The sequence below is a fragment of the Calonectris borealis genome, chromosome 7 (assembly GCF_964195595.1).
Source record: "Calonectris borealis chromosome 7, bCalBor7.hap1.2, whole genome shotgun sequence".
Taxonomy (NCBI): Eukaryota; Metazoa; Chordata; class Aves; order Procellariiformes; family Procellariidae; genus Calonectris; species Calonectris borealis.
In genome coordinates this window covers 23,699,157-23,723,744 of record NC_134318.1, presented here as the reverse complement: position 1 = coordinate 23,723,744, position 24,588 = coordinate 23,699,157, and the positions used below count along the sequence as shown (strand labels likewise).

Sequence of the window (24,588 nt, the reverse complement as noted above, 5' to 3'; positions counted from 1 at the left end):
TGGACATTGAGCTGTTGATCACTACCCTCGGGATGCGACCATCCAACCAATTCCTCACATCCAGACAGTCCACCCATCAAATCCATCTCTCTCCAGTTTAGAGAGAAGGATGTAGTGGGGGACCGTGTCAAAGGCCTTGCAGAGCTCCAGATAGATGACATTAGTACCTCTTCCCATGTCCACTGATGTAGTCATTCCATCGTAGAAGGCCATTAGGTTGGTCAGGCAGGACTTGCCCTTGGTGAAGCCATGCTGGCTTCACCTAAGATTTAAACTCTTTGATAAATAATTATAATTATTAGTCTCTACTACTTTAACATCTAAAAGCATCACTATCTACTGTCAGTTCTACCAAGTGTGCACCTCTGTCCTTAGCCAAAGCTACTGGGTCAGTAGGCGGATCCTGTCCATTGTCTTCATTTGGAGTAGTTAGGGTTGTCTACATAAGCATCCGTTTTGGTTTGGATGAATGGCATGCTTTTGAAGCAGATCTCCTGATCTTTCCTACCTACTGTGCTTTGGTTGGTGTTTTAGCATAGTCTTGGATTACTTCTGATTGAAAATGTGCTCCATATGGGGTATGCTTCTATGGTCAATCCAAATAAAGTCCTTGAAATAAGTGTTGTGTAGATGGTGGGTGTGTGGTACCAGCTATTCCTCCCTACTTGTTCCACCCTACACCCAGTGCGCTGTACTACTTTGTAATATAGACGTAGCCAAATTCCCCAGTTCTGCACAGAAGATGCAGGCTACCTCATCTGAATGCTGACAGTTCTCACTGGTTTCCCACAATTCGTTGTGTTTTTTAGAATAAAGTATTTCACTTTACTAGGTGGTAAATCAGTAAGTCAGCCTGTTGTAGCAGAAAGAATCAAGCCATCACACTTCCATCTTGGCACTTACCAATGATCTAATGCCAGTGCTTTGATAAGACTGGCATAGCTTTGTGTATTTATAAGGCACTCTTGTGACCAGCTGGTGGCAGGTTACCTGTGGAATTTAAGGTTTATTCATTGACAGGTGCCAAAACCCACACATATTCCCACAACCTGGGGCAGTAATTGAAATCCTTTTGAAAATATAAGGTTAAACTCTTTAAATGACTGTTCTGTGGAGTTGAGACCTGGTGGCCTTCTTGCTGCTAGTGCTGGCAAAATAACTCTGTGACTTCTTTGTACAATAGGTCAGTGGTCTCCAGAGGTCAATGAGGTCTCCAGAGCTGGAGTGAAATGTCAGCCAATAAACCAATGCCTCTTTTACCTATATGATAGCAGCAATGGATTGCCAAAATCCTTACCTGTTCTGGAGTCCAAGATGCCATGAATTTGTAACAATAATTTGAAGATGCATGTAAATTGTTCTTCAGGAGTAAAGGGCTAAATTATCCCGCTGACTATGTTGTGTTTTTTTTTTTTTTCCATTGTGTGGGATGGATTACATTAATTATCAAATAGATATGAGTTTTCCTTGACTTGTGGAAAAGCCCTGCATTAATGTATATCAGTATGTACTACTGTATGTGCGTTCTTTGATGCAATAAAGACAAGACATTATCAGGTCATCTGTTAGCGTGTTTCATAGAAGCCTTGAACCTTTGTGTCATTCTAAAGGATAACTAAGATTGAAGCTGATTCTTGTCTTCCTTCAGCCTGATCCCCCCACTGCCTTGTTTAGGTGCGCTTCCTGCATACTTTTGCAAAGTAACTTTGAGCAGTAAAGTGGCTTTTATGGTCACATTGCACAGGTCACTGGAGTATAAAATTATTTTTCTGATTTAGAACGTGCCTTACACAGAGCAGGCTATACCATTTGTAAGGTGGTGAAAGGTCATGGCTGTTATCCTGAACACTACAAAGACCAAGATTAATTTCTTTATGCCAGTCAGGAAGCAACTGCTCTCAAACTAAGTGTGTCTTTGTCTCTTGGTTCTGACCATGTTCTGTCAATGCTGTACTGTAGGTGGAAAACAGGCATAGTATTTCTACATGTTCTACGAAGGAAATGCTGCATGGTTATGGAAGACTGATGCAAAGATCTGAGCCAGCTCTGATGACTCTAGAAAGGTTATAGGCAACTTTAAATGTGCGTTGCTCTGCCTGAGCTTATGGCATGGCAGGGCTACACAGCTTTCAGTACCAGATGCAGTATGTGCAGTACAACAGTGTTGTGCGGGTGTGCTGACCTGCTAGCTAGCAGGAAACCTTGCCTCCTCTTCTGCCAGGTACTGTCAGCGTGCCCACCCTTAAAACATGCTGGTATGGAGAATTTATGCAGTCTAGTTTTATTCTTCAGAACTCCTTGGTGCATGTGCAGTTCCCTTCTCTTTCCCTTTTGCCAGTGAAAGAGCACCAACGCATCTGGCAGTGCAAAAAAGATAAGCGTTAACAGCCTTTATAAAAGAGCAAACGTCTTGAAAGCAGAATCCTCAGCTTTTGGTCTTAGGAGTTCTGAGAGGGAATGAACCTGTGTTGTGTTCTGGAGACAGGGTGCTCCTTCATGAACAAGTGTAGTTTCCCAATCCATCTGAACTCCTTTTTGGGGACCTTGGTACATCTTCTGCTACAGCGTATAGTTCTTGTCAAGTGCTTCAGGCTGGTTCAAAGTCTTTGGCCATATCTGTGCTTTGTAGCTGAAATGTGCTCTTTAGTCATTCCCTTGCTATTCAGATCTTCCTTCATCTATCTCTTTGCTCTTTCTGCTCAAAAGGCTGTGTGTGTGGGGGGGGTTCTGTTTGGTTGAGTTTAGTTTTTGTTTTTAAACAGAATGTGTCTGGTCATAGATATTTACCTGTAGGTAAAAGTTTCTGCCCTTCAGGTAAGGACCGAAAGGTATTTTACCCTGTATATATAGCCAGTTTCTACAGCTGTCATCCGTAGTCTGAAAGTGAAATTATACTAGTTTATGTTGGATTTCAGATTTATGAAGTGGCCTTCAGGAATGCAGTTGTTCTTGCAGGAACTTAATATCAAGTAAATATTTGTACAAACAGATCCTTCCTTCAGACTGTCAGAATCTTTTCTTGGCAAGCCTACCTGCTTTGGTATGTGCAGTCTGGTATCCCAACCATTACAGAAAATACAGGTTACTAGACAAACATATGTAAAGCTAATTGTCTCCCTGCTTTTCCTTCTGTTGGACAGTAAGGTTACAGAATGGCTTCCAGTGTAGTGCACGTATGGTGTCTCTTGGAAAAAATTATGGATTTCCAGACCCATTTATTTTTCCTTTCATTTTCTTCAGCAATATCTGATGGGTGGCCATGAAAAATTAGTTTCCAGAGCAAAATATGCTTTCATATTTTTATTTTGGCTGAAAGAAAAACAAATCAAGGAAAGGAAAAAGAACACAGCACATCCCCTTGGTCTATAAAATCTTCTGAATAGACAGGTGTAGCTTTATTGAATAGAAGTAATGCAGCACAACATGCTTTTGTGGTAAGTGTCCTCCAGGTCACAAAATGTAAGCAGGCACGTGGCTGTGTAGCACCATTTTGTTTCTGTACAGATTGTTATTCTATTTGGCTTGAGGAAACTAAAAGCCATTGCCAGTTTCTTGTAACTGATATCCTTCTAGTTGCCTAAACACATCTGATCACCAATCACTTCAAATACTCTGCCTTTAATTTCTTTGCTTATTGTGTTTCAAGATGATAAATTCTCAGATTGTGTTGAGGAAGTGTCTTGGTTTCATTTGTGCTCACTGGCTGTGGTATCTTAGCAATCAAATCCAAACACAAATACAGATGCGTAATGGACACAGAAAACAAATCTAAACCAAGTATTTTATTTCCTACAATTTGGTGAAAGGAAATGCAATATCTCTTTCTAAGGCATATAAGTATTGTGTTTTCAGTGCACTCATTTTTGAGGCAAAGTTTGAATTAAATAAAACAACTGAGAATATTGTTTATAGTATGTGAAACCACTTCCCTTTGTAGCTAGTACTTTAAACAAAGACTGTATCGGAAATAATACATAGTATCACTATGTCATTAGACTGAAGAAGCACTACAGCACAGTGCCTTCACTGTAGGACAGTTTGTCAGCCAGAATCAATTATAATGACTATATTGATTTAAGCTAACTGCCTATGAAATTTCAAAAGATTACAACTTTAATTGATATTGAATTGCATTGACTTGATTGATTTCCACGTCCCTGATTTAAATAGGTTCTTATTGATTGCTCAAATCTGTAGTGGTGTTCAGAGTTGTAAGCAGGAGAAAAAGAGCAGAAGAGAGTATATAATGTTGCCAGGCAGGATTGAACTCAGGAAGGGGGGATGGTATGGATAGGGACGGGAAGAAGTTGTCTCGTTATGTGCATGTGTAGGGTAGAAAATAGATGTGATGAGAAAACAGGAATGTGTGTATTGCTTGGAGGCAGGTCTGAGTTGCAGAGGAACTCTTGTAGAAGTGTATGGTGCTCTGTTAATGGGGCAAGGAGGAGAAATGGAGAAAGAGTAGCTTTAGACAGGGCTGAGTTGTGATGGGGATGGGGATTGGTGTCTCTGTAAGGAATGGCAGCATGGCTCCATCCGATTTGGTCTACCCACTCCTTAGGAAAATCTTTGAGTTTACTATTAAAGACATGGCAACCAACTGTGGAGTTTTGGATGGGGAGCTTATTAAGTGTAGCCCAGGCATTTACACAACTGGCGTTGATCGTCACCCCACTGTCCTTGCTCATATTCCACTTTCAACTAGATATGAGAACTTCCATATGCCAGTGTCACTTCCAGTCACAGGAGTATTTTCGAAGTCTGTGATTCTGATTCTTGCCTTGTAATGATTTGTCATCCCAAAAAACAGGCCTGGCTCATTGTTAGTGCCACCTATGGGACAGCAAGGATGTGGGTCTGCCTGATCTGTTGTAATCTTGCTGTGCTGTAATTGCCTTGTTTCCCTGCTTCTGCGTGGGTATATCCTGTAATTCAGTTTCAGTACTGCTGCGCTGTGCAAATGAATCGTAAACCTTTTTCCAAGGAGAGCTCGAATCCCTTATACGTTGTTTTCTGTTTAGGACTTATGTGTATGGCTGAATCAATAATCAATTAATGAAAATGTGAAGAGCAAAACCAAACTATGTGGTATTATTGAAAAGGCATTACTGGATCAGAACTCTAGAGCACGTAAAGTATTTGCTGAGTTCTTGCAAGTCTGATTTATTGATTTGTTTTCTTCCTTATGCTCTGCTGATTCCTGATTCTGTTAAATAGATGAGCACTAAGAATATATATCTATTGGGGGGCTTGATGTAGTGGATCAGATTATCAAAGCAGATATTTTGATCCCAGTAGTATGAGATACCTGCTGCTTTAAAGGCAGGCTGTGCTCATCCGTGAAAGTTTTATTCTGACCTCTATGCAATTATTGTATTCTGTGAAGCATGCAATATAAACGTCAATGCCATTAATAGCCATAAATAATTCGTCCTTCTAAAAATTTCTATCTGATCCATGTTGTTGACTTACAGATGAGGTGCTAAGTATTTCCCTAATGAAATTAACTATTTCAGTCACAACTAAAAACTCCAAGGAAATGGAAAGCTAAGACAGCATGAAGAATTAACAACCATAGCAATAGACTAAGACATGGTGCTGATTAAATTAAAAATACAAAGATATACATCCTCCAGCAACTGATCACAAAAGCCTTAACTCTTCACTATAATAAATTATTACTAGGTAGGGCTCTACAAATAACACCAAAGGGTATGCGAAGGAAAATATGAGATAACATGCCTTAGGTTATTCCAAAGCTAGATGTTTGATGTTTTTTGGGATGTCTTTGTCAATATAGATGCTAAAATAAAGGTAGTTTGTTTCCAGTTAAATAAATCTAATTTCTTTTTAGGAGAAGGGGTGAAGTAGGAGAGGGTTTGTGTAACTATATGCAAGACAGGAAAACTGGAAACTGCTGGGAGTTGCATTCTTAATCTGGAGAGTGCTGAGGTGGTTCAGTGTGGAGATGTCTGAGGTTCTTACTGAAGCATGGATTTGGGCATTATTAGACTAATTGGTTAGGTTAGTAGCCAAGATGTTGCCTAAGAAACATTATAGTTCCATTTGGAAAAGCAAATTCTTGGGGTATTTGTTCTTGTAATAACATATGTTGTAACATGAATGTGGAAAGCAATCTGGGACAATCTAAACCAGGTTACAGTTTGTTGTAAAATACGGCCTGGGACGAGGTGGAGGTGGTTCCTTCAACTAAATCCTTATGGGCCTCTGCAATAGAGATTTAAATGTGAAAAGTCTGTTTTCTTACTACATGCATGTGAAATAGGATCCTCCATTTCTTGGCAGTGATGGGGGCGGGGGCAGGAGACGAAGTTGTCCTGCTATTTTTTGTAGTCATCTGCTAGAGGGCGCTGTGTGGCCAGAAAGGGATATATTAAGGCATAAGAATCTTCGCTTCATGGTGAAAAGCACTCCTTGATATGTTTTGCTGGAACGAAAATGCCTGTCTGTTAGAGCTCAGACTACAGTGAGTAAGCTCAGAGAATGTGCCTGGATACATCAAAGCCTGATTTTAAGTGAGCTCTGTATTAAGGTTTTTGGGGTTTTTAAAATTGTTTTGGCTATATATATATAAAAAAAAAATCAGGTTTGAGGAGTGCTGGGTTACTTAAGCAGATCTAAAGTTTGTTGGTAAATTTCACTAATGTAAGGCTAATGCTGTATATGAGCTCAGGTTAAATTCAGCAAGGTATTTTAGCCAAAATAAGGGGATTGGCATTCTGAAAAAGCTATGATACTGCATCAGCAATTTTTTATAACATATTAACTTTTTAATTAAATTTTAAAGTGAAACTAAAAACAAAATAAAAACTTAACTATTTCCTGCTGTAAGAAATTATAGGTTGAAACCTAATTTCTCTTGATTGAGGCACAAGACAAAATCGGTTATTCACAGTGCTGTTGAGAGTAGCAGAACTTACCTTAGCAGTTCAGAGAAGCAGGAAAAAAAAAAATCCCTTCTGCCTATCAGACAGGGCTTTCACTGAGTCTGAAATTTAAGATTAGTAAAGTGATGCCGACTTCTGCTTATAAAACTGGGAAGTTGTCAGAGGCCAGACTGAGTCCCTACTGGATGGTTGCAGGAGAGGTGAGCAGATTTTTAAGCCGAGTAGGGGAGGAAAGTATATGATACTGTACAAGTGGAGATTGCTGTCACTGAGACATTTTGGTAATGGACGATGTGCCCTCGATGTGCCCAGCAATCTGCCCTCACTGACGGAAGTGTTTAGTGTGTAAAAGTTCTGTTTTTATATGATGGTCTGACTGCCAGGTCATGGGGAAGGTCAAAGTAGATTTTACCACAGACACCAATGTGATTTCCCTCACTGGATTACACTGAGGAGGTTCTCCAAAGATCTAACCTCAGTCCCTTATCTGCCTCTCCTTCTATTGCAGTTTGCTTCATGGAAGAGAAGAAATAGGATCAATTTTAATGTTGTTATTGTGACCAATTATTTTTTTTTAAATTATTATTATTTTATTATTATTTTTTATTCCCCAACCATCACCTCCACTTTATTTTTCTTTCTTTGGCATATGTTGTCAGTTCCATCACTGTGTGGTGAGGCACTAGGGGCAGAAACCAGAGTCAGATGGTAACATCAGGGCCACATGTTTTAATGGTCTGAACCCAAAAGAGGCAAAACTAGACAGTCCTTTGAGAGGCAGAGGGTTGCCCTTTGTTGTGACAGGCTGAATTAGCTGTAGTGTATCAGGGATGCCTGAATAAGAAGCTTAGCTGCTGCAGTTTACAGTGTTGCTGTAAGACATCAATGACGTAGATTTACTGGTACTGGCCTGTAAACTGCAGCCCTGTTTCAAGTGGGCAATTATAAATTGTGCTTTAAGTTAGCTGAATGTAGTAAATGGGAAGGAACAGGATCCTGTTAGCACTAATGAAGGAAAATGAGATATTAAATAACTGTTATTATAAGATACTTCATAAATCCAAAGGAAGTAGAGATGGAAAAGACCTATGACGTGATCTAATATATTCATTCTAGAAGACTGACTTGCTGCCTGCAATATATAATCATTATCTGCTGTTCCAGACTAGCTTTAAATGCCCCAAGCTTCAATATTCTTACTGCAGGCATGCGGGAGGAGAAGAGGAAGGAAAGGGCAACAAATGACTTTTCTCCTTCTGAAGCCTTTCCTGAGACTTACATGGGTTTTTCTCTATTTTGTCTTTTTCTATTTCCATTGTGTTTTTCTGCTTCAATGTCAGAAAGGCCTGAAGAGTGAGGTGACTTTAATCATTTTGGGTAGCTACGTTATTTATATGTGCCTATTCCCTTTTTGAATTTTTCTCTGTTCTGAATCTTGTGTTTTTCCTGTGGCAGCTGGTTTCACTGGCTAATTACCCCAGTAGTGGTAGCGTGTGGAGTGAGAATATTTTCTTACACTCTCTCCTTCCTTCTTTTCTGTCCACCCTCACCACAGTTACACATCTTACTGGGTAAATATTCCTTTAGGAGAAAGCAGTATCATTATTCCCATGTAGAGCTGGTTGGCACAAAGAAAGGTAGTATGAGCAGTGGAGCCTTAGTGGAGGTATCGTGTCACCTAGAAGGTTGCTACAGTGAGCAGTACCAAAAGGTTGATGTTTGTCTTATGTTTGACTATCATGAACTTGAATGTACACCCTGAAAAACAAGTACCTACTAGAAGAGGGAGCATGCATGTAATGGTCTGTCCATGTCTGAGAAGAAAGTATGGAACAGTTATTTAGCCTCTCTGTCTGTTCTTATCCTTGTTTCTTTGTTTCGTTTACTCTGTAATTGCTTTTTCAGCCCGGTCAAGGAGTTTGGTGATGGGTGAACAGATTGGGTCTCCCTCCAGACCTTCTTCTCCAAACCCTCAAGAACGTGTGCTGAAGTGTGGCTGGCTGAAGAAGCAAAGGAGCATTATGAAGAACTGGCAACAGCGGTGGTTTGTGCTGCGTGGGGACCAGCTCTTCTATTATAAGGATGAAGAGGAAACTAAACCTCAGGTATGACTAGAGAACTGTAGGGCGTATTGGTTGTGACTTCTAAGTGGGTCACAGTCACTGCTTTGATTGACAGCTCATTTCAGTTGCTGTCTATCCTAGCCAAAACCATACATACTTAAGGAGGTTCAAAGGCAAGAGACGTTGCAGGGACACTTAACTACTACCCAGTCAAGTAGTAGAGCTTGGGAGAATGTTAGAAGTTGTTTATTTACCCACTGGGGCATGTTGACCTCCAAATCTCAGTATGGTCACCTACGAGACTAGAGTTTGACAGGAAGAGCTATGGAGTTCCAGATTACTGAGGCAGAAGTGAAAAACCTTGCTTAGTCAGCTGGGACTCATTATCTCCCAAATAATCCATTGTTAAGCAGAGAGGTGAGCCAGCTGCTCAGGGCTAGCTTGTGTGGGTAGAGTATGTCGGTTTTGTTACATGCCAGCATGCAGGACTTGAGAATGGGCTGTAATATGTGTTTTAGCATGTTTTATATACGCCTGGGAGTTACTGTTTTTCTATGCCAATTTTGAGGAGAAAGAATTTACGCAAGGCTTTGTGCTGTCTGTGTGTCTGACAGCGAAAACTGGGGGGACTGGGGAACAATGTGACTTTCTACAATGGGGAAAAAAATTAAACTGTCTGAAGTTTGCCTTTATCAAAACTTTTAGACTTTATGGAACATGAATGAAAGAGAACACTTTTCCTAGTGGAAACCACTGGTTAAGTCCCGCTGTGCCGTGTATATTGGACAGTGTCACAGAGCCGTCCCAAAGTAGACTGTAGAAAGAAAACAGAGGAAAGGGCTAAGATCAGAATGTTTAGGAGCTAGCAAAGAGAGAAGAGGTCAGCTAGTAGTTAGATAATTTAATAACAACCACTAAATGATAATTGAATAAATTGAATCACAGTAGGACTACTTAAAATGGTAAGTTTGGATCAGCTGTATCAGTTTGTCCATGGGACAACATGTGTGCAAGAAAGCTTTCCAAAGCACATTTATTCCTGCAAAAGACTTAGGAGATTCTAATTAACAATGTGCCGAGTAGCTGTAGGGCAATCTGCTGGTGATAAAGGGTAATAGACAGTCACCATGGAGCATTCCCATAGGCATGCAACGTGTTTAACTTGCAACTCTTTGGTAGTGAATATTTTAAACCATTTGTAATAAAGTGAACATTGCACAAGTATGTCTCTCTTAAGCCAAGTGTTAATGGAATTTTTGACTAACTTCTTGCTGCTTCATATGCCTTTTGTGAGTGTGGTGTTGGTCTAGCACTAATTTCTTACAATTAAATGAGGTTCTCTAAAATAAGCTACAATGAGAGGACAGTGCTCCTGCACCTTGGGTAAATGCAGAGCTGAGGACATTGCAATAGTCAGTCCGGACTCAGCACTAAATTCAGGATGATTTTCTGCTTCTCTGATCCTTCTATATCTACAGCACTTAGTAGTGGGGAGTGTTGTGCTACAGGATGGGATAAAGCTTACAGCCGACATGAAGAATTTCTTATTCAAGTTCTTCAATATGCCTGTAAAATATTCTTGCAGCATTTGTGCTAAGGGCTTTCCTAGTTTCTGTAGTATATTATGCAGCATATTTCGTGTAGTCATTGTTTTGACTGCCAGGCCTCTAACCAGAGTCATTGAACAGAGGGAACATAACTGGATAAGCCAGACAATGTCCCTGTACTGCTGCCTCCTGATGAGTCAGTACAGGCATTACAGAGTGACAGACAGCCAGTGTAATATCATCACCATCCACACACTCATTATAGCCTATTATTAAACTGCATGATACAGCTGTGTGCTTAACTGTTACACATAAGTTTCATTGTAGAGTGAGAACGGAAATGAATTTTCCTCTGTGAGCCTGACACATGCATGGTAGAAGCATGAGGATGTTGGCTGCATCTTATGTCTTGCACTTACCTAATCAGGATTTGATCTGTCATTATGGATAGCCTGCTGTGTAAAGGCTAAAGAGATTTGAACTCGATGATCTAAGCTGTTGTTGCTCAGAACTCTGCGAGCAACAGCTGGATTTTGCACTTTTAAGACAAGCACCTTATCTTCCTATACAATGCATGGGTAGAGCTGGGCACTTCTGAACTGTTATCAGTGAACATGAGTAAGGAGCTGCCTCAGGTTGTCATGCTGGAAAGGGTTTCTTTAAACCCGTCCCTTTTTGGGGACAGGGTTGCTGTACATTTCTCACTGAGGGAAACTGTTTTGTATAGGATGATACAGGACCATGTCCTGACTATTCTTATAACGGTTGCAAACTAGGATTTGCATCTGAATTCAGCTAGGGCTGTATGCATCCCACAGGTGACATGTACTTTCGGAACCTGTAAATAACTATTGCTTGGGATTCTCTGGAATGAAGGGACAATGGTACAACCATGCCCACATAGCTTAGGAAGACAGCTGTGACCCTGGGAGATCTTTGTTACAGGCCATGTAGATATTTTTATCAGTTGATATTAATCCCTAATTTCCTTCAGCTCTAAAGATACTCATGCTTCTTTTAAATCTTTCTGTTTTGAATATTAAGTATGGCCTGCAAGCTTGTGTGCAAAAACTAAATCAATAGCTTCACTGAAATTCGCATTGATCTTCTGCCTACTTGATTATTTATATGTACTCTGGAAGAGGGTCATATTCTTACTGTTTATCTGACAAAGTCGAGTGAGATTTATGCCATAATGTTTCAAAAGAGAACCCTTAAGCAGCGTCTTTTTGTTTATGGATGTTGCATTGCCTATTTTTATGAAAATCTGTGCTTCCAGGTCTTTAGAGGGAATTGTAGATATTCTTCCCGTGAAAATAATTCTGAAAAGATGGAACTGTAATCTAATGACAGGAGAATGGCATAGGCATCGCATAGGAGTGAAGAGGAGTTATTCTGTGGTCTTAATGGATCGAGTACTGTTGAAGGTGTGTGTGTGCCATATGACATAGTTGCAGTTGCACAGTCCACTCCATCAGACTGACTTCTGTGCCAAAGGTTAGAGGGTGAACTCGCAGCCGTTGCTTTTCCTGAGTATTTTCTCAGGTGTCCCCATGAGGAAAGGGGGAAGGGAGGACTGACCTGCAAAGAGCTTTTGATGCTCCTACTAACTCTGTCAATATATGCGTGGGTTTTTAAAGTAGCTTTGGATTTGTTATTTCCAGGGTAGGAGGTAGCATGTGTCCCTCCCCAATTACCAGGGGAACAGAAGCCACTCTGCAGCTAATTAATTAACCTTTCTTTCAGTATTGACTTGGTACGATAAAAGGCTTTAGTGCATCTGCAGTGGGCTTCAATTTTGCACTCTAGAAAACAGCAGAATTTTCTAGAATGTGTTCTGGCCACTGGACTCTAAAGGTGAGGTTATATATGATACTTTTCTGTACCATTTTGGAATAATTTGTGATGCAGCTGCAATTTTGTCATGTTGCCTTTCCAGTGTTTTCTTGTTATCTTTGGAATGCTTTCAGCATGTCTTCTAATTTCAGTGAACCTCAAAGTCAAAATGTAGGACAATAGGATTGGGAGGGAAGGGTGCTGAAAGTTTATCCTGTTCTGTTGACTTATTGTTTTTCCTTCATTTTAAAACTCGCAACCATTCTAGATAAACCACTCAGTGTGAACTTTGCCATGTCCCTCCTATGTTGTGTCCTTCCACAGTCTTACCTTTTCACTAGGTAGGGGACAGGAACTGAGTCCTGACACTCTGTTCTGCAGCACTACCTAAAGAGCCTACTAGAGGATTAGAGCTGACTATTCTAGTCAGTGAACAGAGGTAGCAACAATGTGATCTCCACATAACAGACTTTATAATGGGACACCCAAAAGGGGAAGTGAGATTAGCAGGGCAGCTGCATGTGTAGTATGATGTGAGGGTCATAACACACAAACTTGGTGAATATTTTTATTAATTACACTGGATACCTGGAGAATACTCATTGAGGTTGGTGATGGGAATTAACTAGCTGTTAGGCAATACCTAGTAATAGTGGGACATTTTGACATTTCTCCCTCTTCTCCAAGGGGTCTGTGTGAGCCTGCACATCTGTCCTCTCAGACTATCCACAAGTTTCCTGAGCATTTCTCGTCAGTAAAATCCACCTAGTGGCTGCCTGTTTTCTCTTTCCAGTCTAGGGTGCACTTTGCAAGGTGAAGGAGCAAAGCTGAACCTACATATGAAACAGACTGGAATTTCATCCTCCTTCAAGTCATTGTGGATATTATTAGCTGCTAATGAAGAGGATTTTATTTTGGTTTGGTATGGTTTTTTTCCTTGCAGAAACAGACAGCCAAAACCTTGAAACTCTTTGAAATAACCAGACTTCATTGTTTCATCTACTTCATCAGCAATATGCAGGCTGGACTGTTGCTATTACTCATACCTGTAGGTGCTCCTGTAACACTCTGGTCCAGTGTGATTTGTAGATATAGCTTGACTGAAAAAATACAGAAATCTGTTATAGCCTTGGTTTAGAGGTTTCTAACATGCATTCAGCTTTGGAAGTCTTCTGTTCATTTGCCAGTACTGACTCTGGAAGTTTTTAAGGGCTGCTATTCACAAAATGTTCCCCCAAACAAAATCTAATTCCAGTAATGTTAGTGAGAAACTGTCCATTCTTTAAAAAAAAAAATGCACTGTGACAAAAATGGACTGTTGGATAAATTCATGTGGAATCTTATTTGAGAAGGAAGTAAGGTTTTTTTTGGACAGGTGCATATCTGAGAGTGTCAGAAACACAGGAAAGATGAATACGAAGATGTGAGTCTTTTTTTTCCTCAGAATCTGCATTCATTTTTTCCTTTCTTTCGGAAAAGTATAAAGTAAGCAGAATGTTAATATTGCTGTGAGCCTAGGAAGAATGTAAACCAGCAAAAAGAGCAGGGGTGCTGGTGCATGGACGGTAGCCCAGGCTAGATATCCCACTAATCTCTTCTGCCCTTAAAATCTATGAAACAGTCTGAAGCTTACACAGCTCCAGAAAGTGGCTGTTTTATTTATAGTGTTCTCAGATACTGATGAAGCTCAGGCATGCCCAATCCTTAAACTTTTTTCTAGTCAACTAAGAACGGGCCCTTTTCCTGTCACTTGGGGTGGAGAAGTGATTGGATAGCAATAATTTCTCAAGTATCGGCATCTTAACTGATCATAGTAACTGCTGTGCATGGCCTTAAATGATAGCAAATCAAGTAACTTAACTTTTTATAGAAAATGGGTGAGCTCAGTGCATCCATGGTTAACTACTACATTTTGCTGATGTTGTCTTTTTTTGTTTTGTTTCCCCCCCCCCCCTCCATATTGCTCAGTGGCATTAATTAAAATGATGCTTCCAGAAAAAAGGCTAGCATTGAGGTTCCTATGGAGTGAGAGAGGGGGAAAGAAAATTGTATTCTTTGCCTTCACTACTTCTCCAGTCGGTTTCCATCTTTAAAATATATAGTGGTTGTTCCTCTCAACCACTGACACCAGTGTAGCTGTTCTGACATTTCACCAGCCTGAAATCTCTAGTAATGGCTTTGGATGCAGTAGTCTTCATTCCTCTGCCTCTCAAATATAACTTAAAGATGCAAATTCTCTTTAAAAAAAAAAAAAGAAGAAAAAAAAATAGCACCCTTTTACTTATGAAATGCTTTTTCAAAGATTTGAACTAATTCTATAGACTCAGTTTCCTTTTGTGGAAGCAGTTGCAGTTACAGGGACATTGTCAGTATCTTATAGACAGAAGAATTGTCATGTAGAGAACTTAGTTGTTAGATTGGCATAATGGAGCAAACTTGTAGTTGGATATGTCCTGTGGCACAGTAGATCCACCTTGTGATCTAAAGTGCCAGTTTGAGATTGAGTCTCTGGAAAGGATCATTTTCTGTGGCTGGAGTGACAGGGTTGGCTTTTTAGCCCTTGAGGTTGCAAAGGAATCTTGAGTATAGCTGATGCAGGAATGTCTGCTGGCAGCCTGAGCCAGCAAGTCACCTTTTTTGTCTGTTATTGGTACAACTATTACTGAGTGTCTAGATGATGAACAACAGTGGTAAGGGAGCTCTTCTACAAGTTCATGCCTGTGTAGCCCTGGGAAAGTTCTTCACAAACATGTAGGGAAAGTTTCCTTTGCCATTTTGCTCTCTGTTCCTGACCTGAGACATGAGGATTTGAGACAACAATTGACTTATCTGTTGAACCGTGGGGTCTATCCTTAGCCTGCTTTAAATATGAGGCAATTTGACTTCCATCTCTTTCACTGAGACTAAGGCTAAGTCTGATTGTGGGTTAGCTTGGGCTATTTGATCCTTAGAATTTAGGGTCGGAGATAATTCATTGGTATAAAGCTTTTTTTTTTCCCATGTTTAGCTAAAATCAAGATGTTCATGTAGTCAGTTCATCATCCTTGGCCTGGGATTCAGAAATGCGTACCTGAGGGCAGATTTGAGCCCCACTATTGCCCCCCTCCTATCTTGTAAGCATTTGTAACAGTGACTAAAGTGCTGTGTTAAAGGGAATGGTATGAGAATTAGGATGATCAGTGTTCTGGCACCAACTGTGTTTGCTGAGGGACTCAGTCAAGAAGAAGCAGCTTTCCACTCATGTTTCCTGTGTCACAGCTTTTCTTTACCAAACCCTGGCTCCACAGAGCCTAATACAGGGCAGGACTTCTCCATCAGTCTTGTTAGGGAGGAGTACAGTAATACCTTTAAGGTATGAACACTTGTCCTCTTGAGAGTCTCCCTCAAAGCAGCAAGGCCCTGAAAGGGTGTGAGGTGATGCTATCATCAAAAATTGGATTTGAACCTCCAGCTTACTGGAAGGTCTGTAACCTATTGCCTGCCCCTTGAGCTGTTCAGCCGTCTCAGGCTCCCAAAGCCTGAGGGAGGGAGGAATAATTTAGTCACAAATTGAAGTTTATTTCTGGGGCATGCTTTGGCATATATCAAGTTAGACCTTGGGGAATTTAAACTGATTTAATCCATCATTAATTTACTTCCCAAGCAAGGTTGCTAATGCAGTCTGAGTGGCTGCTGGACAAGGACACATCAATCTGTTTAAATTTAGTAATGTCTTTCTACCAGTGACAGCAACTGTCAGAATTGATACACCCTCCCTGTTAAGATGAATTGGTTTTTCTTCTACCTTTTCAGCTCTGTTTATTTGGAGTTCTCCATAGTGTGCCAGGCAGATTGGAGAGCTCTGAGCTAGGTGCTCTGTAACCCTCTGAAGAAGCGTTCCGTCCCCTAAAAGGACGGGTTGTATAAGATAGAAGAGCTCAGCACAATTCACTGACGTGCAGAGAGAGATGCACAAGAAGCTGATCTGAAGATCTTTGCTATATATACACCTATGACCTAAAGATACTTTCCAGAGATGGGCCTAGGTTGCAGGCTTTTCTTGGTTTTCATAGGTAGGGTAAGCACCCCTCAAATTTCCTTTCTGAAAAATCCTTCTTCTAGTTCTCTTATTTCCCTACTCTTATTCCAGTTAAGCTACCAGCTGAACTTGCTGCAACTTCATTGCACAGCTGAATGAGGTGCACACTGATAAGGGCAAAGTAGCTATACTGGTGTTACAGTCCCCATTGCCACTGTGGCTGCAGCAAGACCTGCACTCCTTCCACCATCCAGTGTCTGTGGTTGTTTTTCTGTTTGTTTTTTAAATGAGCTCTGCTACATAGGGATCTTCCTCTTCTCCTCCATTTCATCAAAGCTGGTTAAAATGAGAATAAGAAACAAGTCACTTCAATGAGAACTTTCCACAGAATATATGAAATCAGATGTGTTCTGAAAAGGATCAAAAAGGAAGTGTATTTTGACTGGGAAATGCTTTGGTTTAGGGTGTTAGTTCAAGCTATTTATGCCTCTGTAATCTCTGCTAGAGTAAACATCACCCTCATGTACCAAAGGTGTGTCTCACTGAAGGGGGGCAGGTGACACCGCACCATATGGTGCATCAAGCATAAAGAAAGTCCATTTGCTTAGATTTGTTGCAGGAGAAGGGTGACCCGAGGCAAGCAAATTACAATCTCTGGAAGGCACTGCAGTGTGAGATTTTGGTTTAACCCTTTGACTTCATCATTGACTTTAGTTTTCTGCAGAAAGATGGGCTTGCTGAAACTCTTCAGTTTGACAGCACTTTCCTGTGAGCTGCTCCTGCTCTTCACTATAAATACACTCTGAATCTCCTGGTCTGTATATACTGCTGTACATCTTCACCATTCCATGTTCTAAAACAGCAAAAAGCTGGCATGTATATTATTGGGTTTTGCCCAAAATATGTGTGACCTGGTTATATGTATTTGCCAAGTTTACTCATTCAGGCTGAGGGAAAGAGCCCTCAACAAAAGCATGCCTTTTTCTGAAGTAACACAGGGCTTGATTCAGAGTCCTGAGTTCTGCTTGATTATAAATGTGAGGTTTAGGTAACTGTTTCAAATGGGGATTTATGCTTGCTTTATACTATTAGATAAGAAAGGACTAACTTTTATTTTGTGCTGGCTTTTATTTTGAGACTGGCTAGTTTTGCTTAGAGAGCTTCTTAAGAGAGAGACTGTACCTTAAAGGAAGAGAGAGAGAGAGAGAGTTACTGTCTCTTTAACAACTTTTCTTTCTACAAAATGTAAATTGGTCCTCAAAGGAAAGCAGCTGTTAACATTTAAGAAGATTACATCTTTTGACATAAAACAACTATTGCCAGCTTTCAAATGATACCTGAAGCTCTGAAAGTCTGATCAGCTGGAGTCAACAGATACTGTATTAGTTTTTATTGCTATACGTACATTTCTGGCTTGTGTTAATAAGATAATGACCTGAAAATGTAAATTTACTGCTGAGAATGCATAAACACCAAATTTAAGTTAAACCAACAAAACAACCTTTTTTTTTTTCAGCCAACTTTTTGATTTTCAGGGTCCTTTCTTCTGGCTTCTTGGCATTCTTGACTTAGGCTATTCTAAAATCCTTTCTGGTTTCAATTTTGCAACTTAGATATTTTAATTTTCTTCTGCTTGTGCTGCTGTTTCACCATTTCCCTGGGGATGTTCCATATACTCGTAAAAGTGGGAAGGGTTTGAATTTCTGTGTGCAGTATTAAAACTTCAGTTTCTATTCTTCATAAAGAAGCTTTTAAAAACGACAAAACAAAGAATTGCGACCCTCCCTGCTATCCACATGCCCTTACCCGTGTGCTTCAGCCTCAGGTTGACATAGGGGCTACTTCTTTTTCTCCCCTCTCTTCAGGGAACTTTGTTCTGTGGTAAGGCAAGCAGATACTTACATTTAAAGTTTTGTTCATATTACCTCTTGAATGTGGTATCCCTAGGAGCATGCTATGAAACTACTTCAAAAATTGGTGCATTCGGTATGAAGAAGAGATGGGGAGGGAGCACGGACCTCTCAGTACATCCGATTAAACCATTTTTGTTTCAGAGAACTACCTGGTAGAAACCAGACTGAGAAAAGCAGTCTGCCTGCTCAAGCCATAATTTGACACTGCTCCTTGTCAAAACATCCTAAGCTTTGGGTAAAAGCAAGATTCAGGGTCCTGTCTTTGAAAATCATGCTATGTTCACTTAATCACTGTTTGGTCCTTGTTCCTGGCTGACATAATAGTCTGTGACACTACCTCTACTTTGCATGCATCTCATGAGTTACAGCGTGTACAGGGCTTTAATTTGCTTGGGAAATTTGCACTTTGCTTTCTGGGAGAAGACAGTTCAGCTATTGTATCACTTTAATTTTCCGGGATGCTGATATCAAAAGTATTTTGTCTGTTTAGACAAGGGGTCAGAGATACGTGGGTGGTGAGACTTGATCCTTTTAGAAATTCCTGTTCCATAGGTGATCTGATGTTACTTAGAAGCTGGGACTTCATGGTGGAGGTTACACTGCAGAGGGGTACTTCTCTGCCCATCTGCCCCATCCTCTTCTAGTTCAGCCCTTTACTCACTCCCCAACGGATCACCTAGGCACAGCAACTCTGCTCTGGCATTCTGGTGGGCAATGCTCCTTGTCTCATTCAGTAGAGGAAAGGGAGGAAGGAGAGTGTCATTCAGGTCCAACCCTTCTCTTTCCTGGCTCCTGGAGCACAGCAGCTGTGCAAGTTGCAACATCCATATTTTGCAGGGGCTGCAGCAGGAAAGGAGACAAATGTCTGCCCAGTGGGGCTGCATGATGCTGTTTTGGGCTGCACAGCCTATTGCAGAGTGGGGCACAGGGGAAAGTACTGCTGGATAGCATGTGTAGCTTTCTGTTTAATATGTCTTTTGATTCCCTTTTTCCTTTTTTTCAATAAAAGTTGACTTCTGTCTTCCATCTTTTTCCTTCTTGTTGTATCTCCTGGCAATTAATAAATTTCTGGGCTGAGTAGCCTAGAACCAGGAGTATTTAATAGTCTTTCATTGGTTTCAGCATGCTCTGCTCACAGTTGACTCTAGCTACCAGCGTCAGGCAGCTGTTTTATGTGGACAGAATGCACACAAAAATAGATAATGTCCACTTTAACACTTTACTCTTTCCCTCTAGGATGCTTTGTGGAGCTAGCAGGTACTGGCTTTGGCCCCTTGCAAAGTTTGGCTGAACTCCTCTGGCTCTCTTCTGAGCTGTCCCTGTTGTCATCGTTCAGGGTTTTTTCCCTTTCAAACTTTGATTTCTCAAATGTATGTCAAATGTGTTATGAAGAACTTTACAACGTGCTACAAAACATCCAATCCCATCTCTTGCTGTTACACTAAGTACAAATTTGTTATTTTTAAATGCAAGGAAAAAAATTGAGATAGAAATGGAAATGCACAATTTCCTCAAAGCAAAATCAAGGATATCTAAACTGAAGGCCTCAATACAAAATCTGACGTGTTTAAGTGTTTGGGTTTTTTTTTTAATGATAATTTTTGCTTTTACATTCTGTAGAAGGAACAGCAATAGTTTGCACTGTTGAACATTCAGCGTATATGCAACGTGGTCAGAGTAATTTTGCTTCTGGAACTTTTATTTTCTGAAACTTTTTTTTTTTTAAATATAGCAACACTGGGGTGGCGATGCAGATCTGTTGGATACAGAGTAGTATTTGTTGTTCTATAGACTATGAATACTCAAATTCAGGGTGTCTTGCATTTTTACCTTTTAACTATGCACTGGCCTGCAATATGTGATTAACTGGAATAAAGTTTCATGAATTCTGGATGACAGGGATTCCCTGCTCTAGAATGTTGATCTGGCTTGTCAAGAGGAGCTAAATGAAGGTCTATAGCCTGATGCCACTGAGGGATGGCAAAACATGGAAGCTGAATCTATAGTGACATGGCAGGTTGAGTTCTTTTTGTGAAGAACAAATTTGAGTTCTCACTTCTGAGACATTTTCAGTCTGCAACAGACAGATCCTTTCAAAGCAGCAAGTCATTTTAATAGGGTGGGTTGTCAGAACTTGGAATGCCAACTTGTAAACCTCCATGACTTGGAGCTTATTTCCTAGCTGAAATATTTTCCATCTCAAGCATTACTGTTCTGGTAATTTATCTGCAGTAGTTTTTGAAGTTCTATGTTCAAAGAAAAGAGTAAAACTTAATTAATTTACATTTAATACAAGCTGGCTCCTTCAATTATTACAGCGGATTCTCCAAACAAAGCATCTTTAGGAAAACGTATTACCAAGGGGCAAAGCCAGGGAAGTTATGCCATAACAGATGTAATGAAAAATAACACAACTGGCTTCTCTATTTTATGGAGAAGATTGCAAAGGTCATGATGGGTTGTCTTCTATCAGTTGAAATCCTGGATTATCTGTCTCATGAGGCACTAACTGTATTACTCAGTAATATGGGTCTGGAAGCTGACAAAGAATATAACTGGGATTTGTTTTGATTACCAATATTATGATGCTCCAATGTGTCTTGGATTTGGCTGTTGCCAAATTGATTGGAGAGAATGTAACTGTGCATGTTTACTAGAGATACGCATGAAAACAACTGACTGAAACAACTTCTTTCTTCTCTTTCTGCTCAGCAAAAAAACATGGTTTGGACCCAGCTTCCATTCCAGGGCAGTTCAGTGCAGGAGTAGGAACTGCTGATTACATTCTTCATGGCTTAACTCTTGAGAGTCCCGGTTCTTACTGCCTTTTATCTGTCTTACTGTGTGTATGGCCTAAAGAATGTTAGCTGGACACCCTTTAAAATGTCAAAGATTAAACTAAAAAAAGTGCAGAAACAATGAGGCCCAAATAGTGTGTTCATTCTTGTTCTACCCACGTTACCGGACAAGAGCTTCCTGTGATCTCTTTTTCAGCTTTTCCATAGATGAAGATGATTTTCTTCACTTTGAAGATACTATGCCACCAGCTATGCAGAAGTCCCGAACTGGAATACCTTGTGTTAATTATGCTTGGGCTCAATGTGAAAATGAATTTGAATTCTGGCACCATTTGAACTTGGGAAGTAAAGGGGCTCAGATTTCTTACTAGGGAAACTATAATCTCTTGGATTAAAAGGTAGTCCTGTTGCCTTGCAAACCTGAATCAGCTGCTCTCCTCCAGTATCTCCCCAAGAACTTCTGTGTATACTGAGAATCTCTGGAAAACAGACCACTTTCTTCAGTTGCAGAAATAAAGATTTAGAAATAGAACTTCAGTCACCTCATAGCTGCAGGCTGCAACCAGAAATTAAAGGGTGAAGGAAGAGTAGACGTAATGTGAGATGAAACTTTTGCAAGGGGTAATTAGTTACGGAAACCAAGGAGAATCACCTATGCGTGCTCAGAGTATTGTTATTCCAGAGGAAAGATCATTTGACCAAAAGTGTCCAGTGTGAGAGAAAGGATGGGTGAGGCAGGTGCATGACCAGCTCAATCTTTTCTTGCTCAGAAGGGTGGAAAGGAGATGAGCTCAGTGGAAGAATGGGGTTTAAATTTGCTATGTCTGTTATGTTTATCTTCTTTTCCTTACCCTCCTTGTGGCCTTTCCCCTTTCACTGGTGTTTGTGTCCCTTACAGGGTTTGATACTACTGCAAGGCAATCAGGTGAACGAGCTGCCACCTAACCCTGATGAACCAGGGAAACATCTCTTTGAAATTGCCCCAGGTAGGTCAGCATTTCCTTGTACTTTCAACATAACATCATCTCATTCCCATTGGTTATCATTAATGATAATTGAACTGTACTGATCACTTCACTTCTAAGCATTCTGATACACTAGCCAGATTATCTAGAAAGACTGGGAAACGGGACTTGACAGACTACTCAGTGTTCTTTGTTTTGGATATAACTGCTGCTGTGGTACCTCGTGAAAACAGTAATTGAGATGCATCATGCTCCTTGATTTTTCTGTTTGTAGGGGGCTCCTTGCCTGGAGTGCTGTGTGGTCTCCCAAGCTGATGTGATTTTCTGGTTGTTATGGGAGAAGCTGACACAGAGCACAGCACAGAACTTATGGAAAAGGGGTGTGCAGTATCTGGATGTAATTTCTTTCATGTATAGTAGTCCCTCCGGGGGGGGAAGGGGGAAGAAAAACAGTTTCAAAACGTTTCACTTTTGGATAAAAGGTTTAAGAGAATAGATGACCTGCCGTGGAAGAGAGGTAGAAAATCTAATGATCTGTCAGCATAGTCTTAATGTAAAACTTTTGACATAATTTTAGCTCCCATGTAAATGCTTCCTGTAGACTCATTTGGTATTTCCAGGGTATATTTAGAGTTAAGTTCCCTGTTGCAGCATAGGAGCAATTGTATTCACTTTATTCAGTTCTGACTGTAGTTGGGAGAGGACTGTCCCTGTGCATAGACTTGAATGCAGTATATTTTGGAGGTAGTTTCAGGTGACAGGATCTACAGAGAAGAAAGCTGTTGCTAGCTTTCTAGCAGTGTTAGACCAGAGGAGTGAGAAAGATGAACCGGGTTAGTCCTTCCACAGCTATCTCCCAATACCTGAAGACTGAGTTGAGGGAGACAAACGTGACTATGGTAAAAATCATGTGAATGCACTGACTTAGTCATGTTTTACTTCACGGCCAGTTTCTCCTGTATCTGTCCATGCTTCTTAATATTGTTGTTTCCCCACAGTGTTGGTGCTGTTAGGGTAGATAAAAGTAATTACATTACATTAAAATGTAATTACGTTACATCTTTTTTTTTTTTTTTAATGGAATGGACAACACAGGGAACACTCGTCCCTATAGTTGAATGTTACTGTTGCGGAGGCAGGTGTGCCAAAGACCCCGTGTCTTTGGGGTCTTTTTCTTACGCCCTGATCAGTCTGGCTTAAAATGCCTATGTTGCACACCCCTCTTGACACAGTATCAGGCAGTGCAAGAAGAACAGGCAGTGCTGCAAGGTTTTCAGTTACACCAGCAGGCAGGATTTTGCAATAACTCAGTCACAGCGTTCTGCTTGACACACAGGAAGCTACTTGGGGAAAAGAGATTTATTTTTGTTTTCTCTGCCTTATCACTGCACGCTATCTGTTAATGCCTCCTTTTTCTTATACTGCACCATACCCTCCTAGGCAGAGCCCCACAAACAGCAGGGCATTGGGTTCACGATGTTGCTTGCATGGAAGATCTTCTAGGAAGTGGCATTCACTGTCTGAATGTGACACATCTTCTGCGCCATTTTCCAAAGATTGTGCACCGTACTGTTGTAGAAGGACTGTGGACGTGGGATGTGAAAGCACTTGGGTGGTTGTGATTGTGAATGATCCCATGAGTTCTGGTAATGATCTGAAATAATCAACTGAGCTATGGACTGGCTCGGTTGAGTTTCCTGCAGATTTGAGTTTGCCCTCTGGTTCCAGGTGGGAAAACAGTCATTCTGCACTTCTTGCCCAAGCTGTCGGGTTATATTACTGTAGGCTGCAGAAGAATTGTCCTGAACTGCACGTGGCTGTTGCTTCAGTGGAGTTCATAAAGTAATGCCATGTGACTGCTTGAAAGAGGCTATCCAGAAGGGTGGAAAAAAGTGACGCTGTTCACAGCATAGTTGTGAATCCCAGGACATCCGTGTTCAGCTTGTGGTTTTGACATTGCCCTTCTCTGTGTTCCCTGGAAAAATTATTTAGTCTTAGTGCACCACTATCCTGCCTGCAAAACTAAGATGTTTTCCCTACCTTGTGGAGCTAAATCCATTCATGTTTGTAGCAAGCTTAGTTGCTACATGGATAGCAAGTATTGAAAAATGCTATAAATAGCCAGTCAATACAGAATGTGACTCGGCACAGATGTCACTGGAGAATGTGGCCTGAAGAGTTCCCCATTCTGTTCAGTACATTTATTCTGTGCTGGTTTTGGCAAAAATGCCCTTTCTTATTGCATGTGTTGTGAAATGACTGTGTTCTGCGTGGTTGCCAGCCTGCAGAACACCCACACAGTGAACGGCTCTTAAACGGATGCCAGATAGGAAGGGGAGCATGAATGATCTTGCAGGACCCAAATCATTATTTTCCATCACTTCCTGTCTTCCCCTGTGTTGGATGTATGGCCATGATCATATCTCTGCCTAATTGTGCCTCAGTTCTCCCACCGTAAACTAGGACTATGTAGTTTCTGTAGGGATGATGAGATTTTTTTAGTCGTCTTAACTAAGTTGGGGATCTTGTGAATACGAGTA

General features: G+C 40.7%; 1 protein-coding gene across 1 annotated transcript in view; it reads left to right on the top strand.

Moving 5' to 3' along the window:
• Positions 1-6,707: 6,707 nt before the first annotated feature.
• ARHGAP22 (Rho GTPase activating protein 22) overlaps positions 6,708-24,588 on the top strand; it is a 141,190-nt gene continuing 123,309 nt past the window's right edge. Inside the window, exons 1-3 of the mRNA XM_075154600.1 lie at positions 6,708-6,717; positions 8,814-9,013; positions 21,982-22,069. Of these exons, the coding sequence (XP_075010701.1) occupies positions 8,834-9,013; positions 21,982-22,069 (268 nt within the window). The 5' untranslated portion in view covers positions 6,708-6,717; positions 8,814-8,833. The remainder of the gene's footprint in view (positions 6,718-8,813; positions 9,014-21,981; positions 22,070-24,588) is intronic.